The sequence below is a fragment of the Haliotis rufescens genome, unplaced genomic scaffold, assembly GCF_023055435.1.
Source record: "Haliotis rufescens isolate VD_foot unplaced genomic scaffold, xgHalRufe1.0.p SCAF_2, whole genome shotgun sequence".
Classification (NCBI taxonomy): domain Eukaryota; kingdom Metazoa; phylum Mollusca; class Gastropoda; order Lepetellida; family Haliotidae; genus Haliotis; species Haliotis rufescens.
Window position 1 is genome coordinate 10,125,835 of NW_025963890.1, and position 15,724 is coordinate 10,141,558.

Below are 15,724 nucleotides of genomic sequence, written 5' to 3' on the forward strand. Positions count from 1 at the left end.
CTCAGCCTGAGCCAAGTCACTCTACAGTGATCCCAGCTTGAGCCAAGTCACTCTACAGTGACATCTGTCTTGGCCCAAGACACTCTACAGTGATCTAAGCCTGAGCCAAGTCACTCTACAATGATCGCAGCCTGAGCCAAATCACTCTACAGTGATCCCAGCTTAAGCCAAGTCACTCTACAGTGACCCCAACCTGAGCCAAGTCACTCTACAGTGACCTGTCTAGGCCCAAGTCACTCTACAGTGATCTCAGCCTGAGCCATGTCACTCTACAGTGATCCCAGCTTGAGCCAAGTCACTCTTCAGTGACCTCTGCCTAGGCCCAATACACTCTACAGTGATCTCAGCCTGAGCCAAGTCACTCTACAATGATCTCAGCCTGAGCCAAGCCACTCTACAGTGATCCCAGCTTGAGCCAAGTCACTCTACAGTGACCCCAGCCTGAGCCAAGTCACTCTACAGTGACCTGTCTAGGCCCAAGTCACTCTACAGTGATCTCAGCCTGAGCCATGTCACTCTACAGTGATCTCAGCCTTATCCAAGTCACTCTACAGTGATCCAAGCTTTAGCCAAGTCACTCTACAGTGATCTCAGCCTGAGCCATATCACTCTACAGTGATCCCAGCTTGAGCCAAGTCACTCTACAGTGACCTCTGCCTAGGCCCAAGTCACTCTACAGTGACCTCTGCCTAGGCCCAAGTCACTCTACAGTGATCTCAGCCTGAGCCAAGTCACTTTACAGTGATGTCAGCCTGCGCCAAGTCACTCTACAGTGATCCCAGCTTGAGCCAAGTCACTCTACAGTGACCTCTGCCTAGGCCCAAGTCACTCTACAGTGATCCCAGCCTGAGCCAAGTCACTCTAGAGTGATCACAACCTGATCCAAGTCACTCTACAGTGATCCCAGCTTGAGCCAAGTCACTCTACAGTGATCACAGCCTGATCCAAGTCACTCTACAGTGATCTCAGCCTGATCCAAGGCACTCTACAGTGATCTCAGCCTGATCCAAGTCACTCTACAGTGATCCCAGCTTGAGCCAAATCACTCTACAGTGATCTCAGCCTGAGCCAAGCCACTCTACAGTGATCCCAGCTTGAGCCAAGTCACTCTACAGTGATCTCAGCCTGATCCAAGGCACTCTACAGTGATCTCAGCCTGATCCAAGTCACTCTACAGTGATCCCAGCTTGAGCCAAATCACTCTACAGTGATCCCAGCTTGAGCCAAGCCACTCTACAGTGATCTCAGTCTGAGCCAAATCACTCTACAGTGATCTCAGTCTGAGCCAAATCACTCTACAGTGATCTCAGCCTGAGTCTCTCTACAGTTGGAAGCAAACAAGTAGGAAAATAATTCTAAGAATAATCACCTCTAAGTTATATTCCAATAGTCTAGGCAGTTCACAACAAGGTTGTGAGACGAGGTGAAGATTACTGCACTTATAAAGCGACGTGCATGCACGTGTGTGTGCGTGTGGCTGCTTGCACTGGTCCGGACTAATGCCGATTTTATAGTGCTAGTCCACTGAGATACCATACACCAGTTTAACATGAAAACCCCAATCAGACACAGTATACACACTCCGAGCTGACCAGTCCTTGTTATGGCGCCATAATGCCGAGCGCCAGACAGGGTAACACTATGTACTATCTTTTAATGTTTTTTGATATGACGCGGCCGGGGAACTGGAGATACAGGAGTTAAGGGTCCTTCAGATATGCTTCCATTGTCAGCTGCCATTATGACAGAAATACTATCTGTCATACAGCAACTAAACATTTCTGAAAATAACACTTTTTAAACGTCGCCGGGATACGAACCTGTAACCTCCCTGTGTATAGTCCATCACTCTACCAACTGTGCTACTGAGACTGTTGCTAGATTTCCTGGTCACCACTAGGTTAGTACGGTTTATTTGTAAATTGTTATGTTAATATTGTACCAACTTCGTTGTAAATCCTGTGGTATATTCGTTATGCAAGTGCCCGTGAATTTGATTTGCGCATGTAATATCAATGTAGATCATAGATCTTATCCATATTTGACTTAATGCCCAATGATATGCATTTTGTATTAAACATGTTTACCTTCTACACATTGTTATTTTGCAGTGTAATTTATTGTTAAACAATAATTGTTACAGTGTTACGTTGTTTCTGTTGAGATTCAGTAGAAGTTCATTGCATTATATTTGGACAATAATTAGTTGTCAGGAATGTGGTACTATTTAATGTAAGCAATGGTGAGGAAGTTATATTTAGATGCTCGAATTATCTGTAAATTTCCGGAATAGCATGGATGGGTGTCAAGCCTTATAGAAACATTTGGAATAGTCTGTGATGTTCTAGTGACATTGGACCGGTGAAGCACTGTGTGAAATGTGCTAGAAGCTAGTTAGACTATAGAAATGGAGCGGGCGCGTGCCTGTCATCTCACATTTCATCTCACCTTTTATCTCACATTTCATCTCATCAAGACCAGCTTTCATGTGAAGATCACTTTTCACCCTGGTGTCCAGCCTAGGCCTGTCTCGGAAGCTTGACCATAGGTGAATATCATTATCACTGATCGTTTTGATATCACCACTATCATCATAATTTGTTGTTTGATATTGCCATTGACACTCTATTGCATACTGCCATTGTAATTACTATGCAGTGATTTGTATTGATTTGTAAACCTAGTTAATTGTGTGATACAATTGTTGATTGTGTACCATTTGTTGGTTGTTGGTTTTACGTACGATCAACATATTGTTTTAATTGGGGAATCAATAATGTTAAATATGTTTAGATTATGGGGATGTTGTTTTTAGGCCGGGAGACGACAGCTCAATTTATGTGTTTAGACCCAAAATGGGTTTAGATAGAAAACACCAAATGTCTGTTCCTTGTTGATCTAAACATGTCTTGTATGTGTTTGCATTCTAAACACATTTTGTTACACTTTAATGCAGCATGATCTCCAGTTACCGAGGTTTACAGTAAACTACGGTTATAACGAACTCAAAGGGTAATAACCGTAGTTCGTTATAAGCATATATACAGCATATATGCAACAAATGGCCGGTGCTAAAAAATAAGTTCGTTATATCGGTCGGTTCGTTATAAGCGTGTTCGTTATAAATGTAGTTTACTGTATATTCACTGCATAATCACCGGACGGATTTTCACAAGGTGCGGAACTTCACAGAGCAAAAGCAACCAGCTGGCGCTATTTACAATCTTGTATTATTATCATGAGTATTGACATAACTACACTTTTAATAGCAGCACATGGATAAACAAGACCGACACAGCGTTCATAGGTAAGCACTGTACGTTAAGTGGGTTTTTGTGTAAATAGTAAATATTTACATTTTTTCTTGTGTTGAACCCTTGTGTGAGAAGGTGCTACTATAGACACAAAATGAAGACAGTTGAAAGCGACACCTGAGAACCTGCCACATACTCAAGGTTTAGCCACGTTGTGTATTTATTGATTGATTATCGTTCAGCCAGCTCTCGTGATCTCTTGCTGCAGTTGATCCTGAGATGTATCCAACGAAGATTAACTCTGTCTATACACATATTTATCTATCTATTAATTATTCTGTATTTCAATTCTTCTATGCAATGATGTCTAATTGCATCTATGTATAAATGTATCTATCTATATCCATCCATCCATTCATCCTTTTTTCTATTTATCTATATATATTCTGTATATCCCTATTTTGAAACATTACATATTTCATAAAATTAGTGAAATAGTTAATTAATTATAAGACATCCCTGCCTGACTGCCATCGAATTATACCAGGACGGCGGAGTGTAGAAAATCCTGGTACAAATCCGAAAATTGCTAGAATCGTCGTGAAACAATGTCGGCTAACACTCACCAACAATGTTGTCAATATTTTAAAATGTTTCTTTGTTAAGTGGTTGTTTAACTCAGAAATATTAATTCCATCTATATGACAGCGGTATGCAAATATTCGAGTCTAGACCAGACAATCCGATGATTATACGCAACTGGGATACGATGACATGCATCAACCAAGTCAGCAAGCCTGACCATTCGATCCGTTAGTCGCATGTTACAACAATTTGGAAATGTGACTCGTTATTAAACCATATATGATTGTAGTGCCGTTTTTCCCATCTCCTACTTTGCATAAATTTACAGCACACTTTGTGGGGGAACATATGCCGCTGTTTGTGTCGATCAAACCATGCTGTATTCAAACATATCGATTTGGAGCACAAACACACATTCATGGATCAATTGTTCGAGTAAGCCCCGCCCAGCGCCTCAACGACTGCTGCCAGCCTGACACTGAGCAGGCGACGGGAGACGAAACGTCATTAAATCTCATGAAGCAATTCGATCTATGAATACAGTTTTAGTTTCATTGACATGAACACGTACATGTGTAAATACAACATGAGGCGAGGAAAATTGCGTTAAAGATGTGTCAATCACATATCGACATGCATACACGTGAATGTGTGGCTGCTTGTACAAGTCCGAAATTATGCCGGTTTTATAATCCACTGAGATGTTTAAGATGGATAACCAACTCTGACACATTATACGTTCGCTGAGAAGTGCCAGTCCTTGTTTTGTCCCCTTAATACTGAGCGCCGGGCAGGGTAACAACAAGTAACATCTTTTGGTATTTCGCGGCCAAATTACATGTTTACTCTGTGACTGTTTTCGTTTACAATCAACGTCTCGAGAACATTTACTGAACGAAAGCCTCCTAAAGATTCTCGATTAATCGGTGTTTTGCTTCTTCATACTATAATGATAACAACCTTCCTTATCCCAATGTTTAACCTTCCCTATCCCCATGTTTAACCCTATCCCCGTGTTTAACCTTCCTTATCCCCATGTTGCCATCTGGTTACCATCTGGTTCGATCCCGTCGTGGGCGTTTAACCACCTACACCTACTAGATTTTCTATGGGGGAAAGGTCTGGAGAAACAGCCGGCCATGGCAGTACATCTATGTTATGCTGTCTCAATAAATCTGTTACAACACGTGCAACATGCTGACTGGCAATATCCTACTGTAATGTGACGTTACGTCCCTGCATTTTCACAAATGGTAGAACATGATCTCGAGCGTACGCCATTCAAATTTGCCATGAGTTGTGATACCCATACCATGACACTGCCACCCTCAAAGTGAAGGAATTTGAATAAAGCAAACGCCGCACTTCTTCTTCTAAACGCCTGTTGACCCTTGCACGGACATCAAAGATGTCCAGGTGAAAGCTTTAAATAAGTATATAGTATATAGTATACTGCACCAACTGAATATGGTTGTCTTTTGACGTGACGTCACACTTGTATGACCGGCCCGTGGCATGTAATGAGTGTTGCTCTGCTGTAGATAACGTCTCCAAAGAGATGATATTGAGTTTCAATGAACTTTAAAATGTCCATCTTCCCGAGGCCACGGCTTTAACTGACTATAAAAGAAACCGGACTTCCATTGTCAGTTTCCGCCCTTGCCTCGGGAAGATGTAAAATGTATGGCAACTTCGTTTGGGCGATTTCCGTTTGCTTAGCCACGGTGCGTAGGCGTTGAATTTCAGAGCGTGAGCGTTATTTAAGGTTAAACAAAAGTGTTTTTATGAGCCCCCAATATTAAACGATCACTGTGTGCTGTTCACATTAGAAATCCACATGACACTATTGTTCATGCTCCTAACAAACACGCAAACATCGAATTTGTGCGTCAACGTTAACCTGCACGAGCAAAATATGAATCACGACCTTAAAGTCGAAGAGATTTCTTATGAATATGGAATGGGTTTTGTCTCTTTTATTTTCATGAATATGTATTGACAGATGCATTACTTAGTTTCGGAATATGTTTATTTCTATTGAACTTTATATGAAGCACAGGTACTTATTTTCGTTTGAGTACATTCTTCTTTAAAAACATCTCAAGAAAATATACTTATATATCTTATTATTGCTATCTTATTGATTTTACCCTGTCATTCTACAATGTTGTCTCCAATTCTAATCTCCTATTGTTCATAGTTTCCCATTCTACTCAGTTTATATTCTCCAATTCTAAAGACAGACATTTTAGAGTCAGAAATAAGTTATCTTATTCCAAAATATAAATCCGCAATAATAATAATTTCAGCTGAGACAATCTGGACTTGCCAAATCATTCTAGACTTGAGTTTCTTGACACTTTTTAAAATCTATTCTCAAGGATCCTGGAGACAGACTACCCATTCTACTATCTTATTGTTTATACTCTGCCATTCTACTATCTTAGTGTTTATACTCTGCCATTCTACTATCTTAGTGTTTATACTCTGCCATTCTACTATCTTAGTGTTTATACTCTGCCATTCTACTATCTTAGTGTTTATACTCTGCCATTCTACTATCTTAGTGTTTATACTCTGCCATTCTACTATCTTAGTGTTTATACTCTGCCATTCTACTATCTTAGTGTTTATACTCTGCCATTCTACTATCTTAGTGTTTATACTCTGCCATTCTACTATCTTATTGCTTGTACTCACCCGTTCTATTATCTTATTGTTTATACCATCTCATTCTACTATCTTGTTATCTACACGCTCTCATTCTATGTTATTGTTTATACTCTGCCTTTCTATCTTATTGGTTTTACTGTCCCATTCTACTATATTATTGTTTATACTCAACCATTCTAGTATCTAATTGTCTATACTCACCCATTCTACTATCCTATTGTTTATACTCTGCCGTTCTACTATCATACTGCAAGTACTATACCATTCTACAGTGAAAACACTTTCCTACAGTGAAAACACCGTGAAGATCCGGGTTAGTATTGGTCTTCTGCAACCCATGCTTGTCTTCAGAGGTGACTAACGGGATCGCTGACTTGGTTTATGCATGGCTTCGTATTGGAATTGCGTAGATCGATGCTCTTTCTGTCAATCACTGGATTATCTGACCCGGACTCCATTAACATCACACCGCCGTCAAATAGCTTGAATATTGCTGAGTACGCGCGTTAAACAACCAACCAGCCAACCAACCAAACAAACAAATCCTACTTTAGGTACTCCACAATTCTTATCGTATGTACGCTAATAGTATACCATGATATTGCAAATATTATATCATGATAATGCCTGCCCTCTACTAATATACATATGTTCTTTTCTAGCACATTGCAAAGGTTTTACCCTAATATTGTGTATACTCACACATCATACCACTAGTATACCACCAGATACTCTACATATCTGATGAAGCCCATTTCTGGTGTCCCCCGCCGTGATATTGCTGGAATATTGCTAAAAGCGGCGTAAAACCATACTCACTCACTCACTCACTTACTACATCTATGACACTCCGATAGTTGAGTTAATGATGTCTTTTGAATTGCAGATACGATGAGATTGACTCCGAAGCGATTCCTGACTGTGTTCTGCTGCGGCACGTTCCTCTACATCCTGCGATACATCGTCACTGTGTATCATATGACGTCATCGGGGACCAGTTCAAGAGGGCAGTCAGTGTCACCATTCTGCATTGAAGCCAACATCTGTAAAAACAAAAGACAAATAACAGATATTTACTACTACAAACGAACGAATTTTGATGAACTTGTTGAAAGGCCTGTCAGTCTAAACGCCACAGTGGACCATGCTGTTCCCGTTGTACCGAGAATAGTACATTTCTGTCTTTTCACCAATGGTAACGTTACGTTTCGTTTCCATTACATGATAGCAGTCCTTGCCGCGTCTCGTATCGCGAAGCCAGAGAAGATTTACTTCTGGCATGACAGCCTCCCGGTTGGTGAATACTGGGAAGAGACGAGACAGAAGGTGAAGAATCTGTACCTGGTCCACAGAGACAGGCCCACCAAGATCAGAGGAAATGACGTCAGAGTCATAGAACACGTCGCTGACATTGTGAGACTCGAAGCACTGCTGGAATATGGAGGGATGTATTTCGACACAGATTCTATAGTCGTCAACCCAATTGACCCTCTCTTAGTCCATGACGTCACAATGGGCCATGCGGTACCATGGGTTTTAGCCAATGGAATAATGTTTTCTAAACCATGGTCGGACTTCTTCCGAATATGGCACAAAGAGTATGCAGTATTTGATGATAGCGTCTGGGCGGAACACTCTGTTATGAAGCCGTATAAATTATCACAGCAATACCCAAACTTGATTCACATTGAACCAACATCTCTCTGTCGTCCGAATTATTTAGAACTTGACTACCTGTTTGGTCATTTGAGATGGGAGTGGGAGAAAAACAACTTCGTGGTGCATCTGTACATGAGGTTTGGTCCAAGGGGGAGGAAAGAACGAAACCGTGAGAATATAAAGACGTGGAACACAACGGTGGGGAGTATTATGAGGTACATATACTATGGGGATGCTGAGTTAATTACAGTCTCTGGAAAGACCTGATGCCTTTTTGCGGATTTCATTGATCTTTGATGGTCACAACGATCACTGTTTTGAGATGTTATGAGGTACCGTTGATATTAGTGAACATTGCCATCTGTGTTATCATGGAAAGGTTAATACTGTCTCGATTGGATGCAAGATGGCTGCGTATTCACTCACTCACACTCACACTCACACTCACACTCACACTCACACCCACACTCACTCATGTGTCAAGCTCATTTTAAGGTGTTCCTCATAGTGATATTGTTGGAATACTGGCACTAATACAACAGAAATATCTGAAAACCCTACCTCTTCAACTTGATCATTGTTAAGTAGCTATTGACCCCTGCTTTGCTAAAATATAAACTTGACGTTATTTTGTAAACTAACATGGGATTACGAAAATAAAGCACATTGGTCAGTTGAAGTAAGTAAGGGTCAAAAGGTGTTTGGACATGAATATAAATGGGTTACTACACATGTTTTATATTGACGTACTTACAACTTGAATAGGAAAACAGCCTCGGTGTGCAGGTAAAAGGCCGCTTCACTCGATTTGTATCCCCCCATTTATGAAATTCCAACTGTTTCCATACTTTGAGGCTCTCCCAAGTGTTTTAAGTCTTTGGGGTTGGCAATATAAATGTGCTTCTATATGGCTATATATGGTTATATACGGTTATATATGAAACAATTAATGTGTGTCAAAATATCTATGAGTAATTTATTTTTAACGTCACTATTGTTGATATATACGCCCAACAGTGGACTTGTTAATTGTTAATTCATCAAGTAAATGTTCCTATATTATTAGTTGCCTTGTTATATCAACCATTTTTATATACTGGATGTTTTATATATATATATATGTAACTTTGAGAAAGCTTCGAACATCTTCATCACAAATGAGATGCAGTTCACGACTGACCTATGGGGGCAGATTTAGGGGCAATTTAGTTTCAGTGGACGAAGAATATCACTTTTTATCAGTGTGTACGAGACATAACAACTTGAGTAAAACACCTAAAATCGTACCATTTTGTTCACCCAGATATGATTTCTTACTTGGATGAAATCAGTACATACAAATATCGTTCGTTACTTATCAATGTATATTTATCATGCTATGTCAATTAGAAAGTGTGGCATCTCCGGAAATACATTGTAATATATACTGAAGAAAAAAAAGTTATAATGAATTTTTGTTGATAGTTTTATGAAATTGTGTATTCCCAAAAAGGTCAAGACAGGTAACGTTTTGTGTTTAGTATATATCCTATGGGTCTGTGCCTTTTCCGCATTGAAAATATAGACCATGTTATGTTGGTAATAACTTTCAGAAGGCGGTAGTTTGTATATGAAGCGTGATTGGTTGGTTGGTTTGTTGTTTAACGCCGCGCTAAGCAGTATTCAAGCTACATGACGGCGGTCTGTAAGTAATCGAGTATGGACCAGACAATCCAGTGATTGATATAATGAGCATCGATCCACGCAATTAGGATACGATGACATGCATCAACCAAGTCAGCGAGCCTTGACCACCCGATCCCGTTAGTCGCCTTTTACGACAAGCATAGTCACCTTTTACGGTAAGCATGGGTTGCTGAAGATCTATTCTACCCCGGAATCTTCACGGGCTTTGAAGCGTGAAGGTATTTAATAATATCTGTTGTCCACAGTGAGAATGTTCCATGTCATGCATATTTGCTGAGGGGAATTGAGGAATTTCCCGCAACATAATTACAATCAAGATAGAATAAGAAGCATGGACATGGTTATATCTGCAGGCGTGTTTAATTACTGCAGGAACACGTCACGCACGTTTATCAGTATATGTTACATCAGCTGCCATACAGCCATTCCAGACAAGCGCCAGTAGACTTTTCTGCTTACAAATGTGTCAAGTCAATGTCGGGGCGTCCTTTATTTTGATATTGCTGGAATACTTCTACTGCAGACTGTGAAGGCCCTACCTCCTCCAGTAATGAGCATTAGGTGGCTACTAATGTTTGCGTTCATACATATGAACCTTTACACCTGTACGTATAATCATTTCAAACATCAAACTAGAAAGTGTTTTTACTCGTAAAAACATATGTCTCCCCCCACTCCCCTAACCCCCATTCATTCGTTTACTTCACGTTAAACCCCATCTGTTCATTCCCACAAAAATAATTCACAATATTTTGATTCTAGAATTGCTTTGAATTCAATAATATTGAAAAGATCAACTTCTTAAATTTCATTATAAGCAAAAGACACAGAAATATTGAAGGGGTGTTGAGTTTAGTTCTAGAACAAAGCCCATCTCAATACAGAGTCTGAGTTAAACTTGTCTCCATAAACAAGAAAAAATAAAATGTGAAAAACTTCTAAATAGCAAGAAGCTCCACTTCAGGACTTGGTTAATATGTTACAACTTCATGAAATAATATTGAACAGTTTTTGAGTTATGGTCCGGAAACCAAGCTTACCCCCATTCAGAGTCTATGTTCAAGTTATCTCCATGGAAAGGATAAAAAATAAAAATGTCAAAAATCTCTAAATAGCAAAAGGCACCACTTCAGTGCTGGGTTAATGTGTATACAAAGTTTCGCGAAAACATATTAAACGGTTTCCGAGTTATGGTCCGGAAACCAAGCTTACCCCCATTCAGAGTCTATGTTCAAGTTATCTCCATGGAAACGAGAAAAAATAAAAATGTCAAAAATCTCTAAATAGCAAAAGGCACCACTTCAGTGCTGGGTTAATGTGTATACAAAGTTTCGCGAAAACATATTAAACGGTTTCCGAGTTATGGTCCGGAAACCAAGCTTACCCCCATTCAGAGTCTATGTTCAAGTTATCTCCATGGAAACGAGAAAAAATAAAAATGTCAAAAATCTCTAAATAGCAAAAGGCACCACTTCAGTGCTGGGTTAATGTGTATACAAAGTTTCGCGAAAAAATATTAAACGGTTTCCGAGTTATGGTCCGGAAACCAAGCTTACCCCCATTCAGAGTCTATGTTCAAGTTATCTCCATGGAAACGAGAAAAAATAAAAATGTCAAAAATCTCTAAATAGCAAAAGGCACCACTTCAGTGCTGGGTTAATGTGTATACAAAGTTTCGCGAAAAAATATTAAACGGTTTCCGAGTTATGGTCCGGAAACCAAGCTTACCCCCATTCAGAGTCTATGTTCAAGTTATCTCCATGGAAACGAGAAAAAATAAAAATGTCAAAAATCTCTAAATAGCAAAAGGCACCACTTCAGTGCTGGGTTAATGTGTATACAAAGTTTCGCGAAAAAATATTAAACGGTTTCTGAGTTATGGTCCGGAAACGGTGGGAACGCCGACGCCGACGCCAACGCCGACGCCGACGGGAACCGTGCCAAAAACAATATGTCTCCCTCCATTCTGGGGGAGACATAATAAATGCGCCATGATACTGACTACCATGTTTGTTCCAACGTTTATGCGTCCATATACGTGCTGTTTGGCCGTCTACTATATCTACAGCAACGATGTGTGACGGTCAATGTCACTATATAAATATAAAATCTACCGCCACGATGTGTGACGGTCAAGGTTACTATATCTACAGTCTACCGCCACAATGTGTGACGGTCAAGGTCACTATATGTACAGTCTACAGCCACGATGTGTGACGGTCAGGGTCACTACATATATAGTCTACAGCCACGATGTGTGACGGTCAAGGTTACTATATCTACAGTGTACCGCCACGATGTGTGACGGTCAAGGTCACTATATATATATAAAGTCTACAGCCATGATGTGTGACGGTCAGGGTCACTATATATATAGTCTACCGCCACGATGTGTGACGGTCAAGGTCACTATATCTACAGTGTACCGCCATGATGTGTGACGGTCAAGGGCACTATATATATAGTCCACAGCCACGATGTGTGACGGTCAAGGTCACTATATCTACAGTCTACCGCCACGATGTGTGACGGTCAAGGGCACTATATATATAGTCTACCGCCACGATGTGTGACGGTCAAGGTCACTATATCTACAGTGTACCGCCACGATGTGTGACGGTCAAGGGCACTATATATATAGTCCACAGCCACGATGTGTGACGGTCAAGGTCACTATATCTACAGTCTACCGCCACGATGTGTGACGGTCAAGGGCACTATATATATGGTCTACAGCCACGATGTGTGACGGTCAAGGTCACTATATCTACAGTGTACCGCCACGATGTGTGACGGTCAAGGGCACTATATATATAGTCTACAGCCACGATGTGTGACGGTCAAGGTCACTATATCTACAGTGTACCGCCACGATGTGTGACGGTCAAGGGCACTATATATATAGTCCACAGCCATGATGTGTGACGGTCAAGGTCACTATATATATATAAAATCTACCGCCACGATGTGTGACGGTCAAGGTTACTATATCTACAGTCTACCGCCTCTATGTGTGACGGTCAAGGTCACTATATATATATAAAGTCTACAGCCACGATGTGTGACGGTCAGGGTTACTATATCTACAGTCTACCGCCACTATGTGTGACGGTCAAGGTCACTATATATATAGTCCACAGCCACGATGTGTGACGGTCAAGGTCACTATATGTATAGTCTACAGCCACGATGTGTGACGGTCAAGGTCACTATAAATAGTCTACCGCCACGATGTGTGACGTTCAAGGTCACTTTATATACAGTCTACCGCCAAGATGTGTGACGGTCAAGGGCACTATATATAGTCTACAGCCACGATGTGTGACGGTCAAGGTCACTATATATATAGTCCACAGCCACGATGTGTGACGGTCAAGGTCACTATATGTATAGTCTACAGCCACGATGTGTGACGGTCAAGGTCACTATATACAAAGTCTACTGCCACGATGTGTGACGGTCAATCAGCGTATATGTAAGATGTAATAACAGTGTGACAGAAGACGCGGTCCATGTTTTATTGAATTGTCCTGAGTATGATGACCTCCTGTTAAATTTTTTGCAAAATGTCTGTTATGTTATACAAATTATACAGTTAGAGCAGCTATGCGTTTTAATGTCCAGTGAAAATCTTCAAAACATCTAGCCAAAACCTGCTTTATATTTTACAACGACAGAGAAACATGTTTTATCACTGACAAATAGTGTAATAGTAACTCCATTTAGTTTGTATGTTACAATTTACTACAGTCTCCCATAATGCCATTAGGAATGGCCTAAGTATCTTAATCCAAAAGGATTTTAATGTTAGAATGGTGTGCAGCGGGGTAAGACTTAAAATAAAATATCTGTTTGTCTTCTGCGACCCGTTATCGGCGATAGAATAGACCTTCCGCAAACCCATGCTTGCTGTAAAAGGCGACTATGCTTGTCGTAAGAGGCGACTAACGGGATCGGGTGGCAGACTCGCTGACTTGGTTGATGCATGTCATCGTATCCCAATTGCGTAGATCGATGCTCATGATTTAAATCACTGGATTGTCTGGTCCAGACTCGATTATATACAGACCTCCGTAATATAGCTGGAATATTGCTCAGTGCGGCGTTAAACAACAATCAAACAAGCAAACAATCTCCATTATTATAAGTGTTAAATCTTAGCCATATTTACTGGTCTAGAAACCATCACGTGTCATTCGACAGAAATTGATACTATCATTAACTCGTTACTAAAAATAGCATCCTCGGTAACTGATGTTTTTCTCGGGTCCACGAAATATAAGTATCGAGGACATAAAAAGTCTCTATTTTTACAACATCATGCATATTGAAAAGATAATGAAAATGATCGTGACAACATGGAACGAAGTCTTACACAGAGTAAATAGTGAATAGGTGAGTTGAGTTGGGGTTAACACACACTTTGCCCAGAATTTCTATGACCTTAGGGCGTGTTAACTTGATATGGGGGAAAGCCAAGAGATGCAGGCATCAAACGTTCACCGCTTTGGAGAAACGCTTGCGCATGGGTATGGTGCTAAAAAAACAAGAAATATAATCAGGGCGGACCGGGATTCGAACCAACCATCACACGTGCCCGGCGCAACTATGCACAGTCAATCGCGACGCCTCTTTGGCACCAGTGTACAACCAAATGTTGCTGAAGAAATGCAGGTTGCTAAATGGGATATTTTACAAACGCTTCTTGTGCCTTGTGTGGAACTTCACATTAATTTGCATTTAAGACAACCTTCTGACTGGCCCCATGTTCAATCTCCTAACTGGCCCCATGTTCAACCTCCTGACTGGCCACATGTTCAACCTCCTGACTGGCCCCATGTTCATCCTCCTGACTGGCCCCATGTTCAACATCCTGACTGGCCCCATGTTCAATCTCCTGACTGGCCTGTTCAACCTCCTGACTGACCCCATGTTCAACCTCCTGACTGACCACATGTTCAACCTCCTGACTGGCCCCAAGTTCAACCTCCTGACTGGCCCCATGTTCATCTTCCTGACTGGCCCCATGTTCAACCTCCTGACTGGCCACATGTTTAACCTCCTGACTGGCCCCAAGTTCAACCTCCTGACTGGCCACATGTTCATCTTCCTGACTGGCCCCATGTTCAACCTCCTGACTGGCCACATGTTCAACCTCCTGACTGGCCCCATGTTCGACCTCCTGACTGGCCCCATGTTTGACCTCCTGACTGGCTCCATGTTCAACCTCCTGACTGGCCCCATGTTCAACCTCCTGACTGGCCCCATGTTCGACCTCCTGACTGGCCCCATGTTCGACCTCCTGACTGGCCACATGTTCAACCTCCTGACTGGCCCCATGTTCATCCTCCTGACTGACCCCATGTTCAACCTCCTGACTGGCCACATGTTCGACCTCCTGACTGGCCCCATGTTCGACCTCCTGACTGGCCCCATGTTCAACCTCCTGACTGGCCTGTTCAACCTCCTAACTGACCACAAGTTCAACCTCCTGACTGGCCCCATGTTCAACCTCCTGACTGGCCACATGTTCGACCTCCTGACTCGCCCCATGTTCGACCTCCTGACTGGCCCCATGTTCGACCTCCTGACTGGCCCCATGTTCATCCTCCTGACTGTCCCCATGTTCAACCTCCTGACTGGCCCTATGTTCAATCTCCTGACTGACCCCATGTTCAACCTCGTGACTGGCCCCATGTTCAACCTCCTGACTGACCCCATATTCAACCTCCTGACTGGCCCCATGTTCAACCTCCTGACTGGCCCCATGTTCAACCTCCTGACTGGCCCCATGTTCAACCTCCTGACTGGCCCCATGTTCAACCTCCTGACCTGCCACATGTTCATCTTCCTGACTGGCCCCATGT

At 41.7% G+C, this 15,724-nt stretch overlaps 1 protein-coding gene across 1 annotated transcript; it reads left to right on the plus strand.

Moving 5' to 3' along the window:
• The first annotated feature begins 3,153 nt into the window (after positions 1 to 3,153).
• On the plus strand, positions 3,154 to 9,264 carry LOC124136233. The gene is made up of 2 exons (XM_046502103.2): positions 3,154 to 3,307; positions 7,399 to 9,264. Exon 2 carries the CDS (start codon positions 7,404 to 7,406, stop codon positions 8,436 to 8,438), a length of 1,035 nt encoding a protein of 344 aa, XP_046358059.2. The 5' UTR covers positions 3,154 to 3,307; positions 7,399 to 7,403; the 3' UTR covers positions 8,439 to 9,264.
• Positions 9,265 to 15,724: the final 6,460 nt, after the last annotated feature.

Bases quoted from the DNA above. Each gene is read 5' to 3' on its own strand.
- LOC124136233 (XM_046502103.2), top strand. From the start codon at position 7,404: ATGAGATTGACTCCGAAGCGATTCCTGACTGTGTTCTGCTGCGGCACG.